At 68.5% G+C, this 476-nt stretch overlaps 1 protein-coding gene across 1 annotated transcript in view; it reads left to right on the forward strand.

The window, feature by feature from the left end:
* The window catches only part of CELSR1 (cadherin, EGF LAG seven-pass G-type receptor 1), a 109,059-nt gene that overhangs the window by 323 nt on the left and 108,260 nt on the right, over window positions 1-476 (forward strand). Inside the window, exon 2 of the mRNA XM_014533162.1 lies at window positions 7-471. Within this exon, the coding sequence (XP_014388648.1) occupies window positions 7-471 (465 nt within the window). The remainder of the gene's footprint in view (window positions 1-6; window positions 472-476) is intronic.

Below are 476 nucleotides of genomic sequence, written 5' to 3' on the forward strand. Positions count from 1 at the left end.
CGGGAGGAGGAGGCAGAGGACCAGCTGCTGGTGGAGGCCAACGACCAGGGCCGCAGCCCGGGCCCGCTCAGCGCCACGGCCACGGTGCACATCACGGTGGAGGACGAGAATGACAACTACCCGCAGTTCAGCGAGACGCGCTACGTGGTCCGGGTGCCCGAGGATGTGGCAGTGAACACGCCGGTGCTGCGCGTGCAGGCCACCGACCGGGACCAGGGCCAGAACGCGGCCCTGCACTACAGCATCGTCAGCGGGAACCTGAAGGGGCAGTTTCACCTGCACTCGCTGAGCGGCAGCCTGGACGTGATCAACCCGCTGGACTTCGAGGCCATCCGCGAGTACACGCTGCGCGTCAAGGCGCAGGACGGGGGCCGGCCGCCGCTCATCAACTCCTCGGGGCTGGTCTCGGTGCAGGTGCTGGACGTGAACGACAACGCGCCCATCTTCGTGAGCAGCCCGTTCCAGGCGGCCGTGCT

Source organism: Myotis brandtii, unplaced genomic scaffold, assembly GCF_000412655.1.
Source record: "Myotis brandtii unplaced genomic scaffold, ASM41265v1 scaffold952, whole genome shotgun sequence".
Taxonomy (NCBI): Eukaryota; Metazoa; Chordata; class Mammalia; order Chiroptera; family Vespertilionidae; genus Myotis; species Myotis brandtii.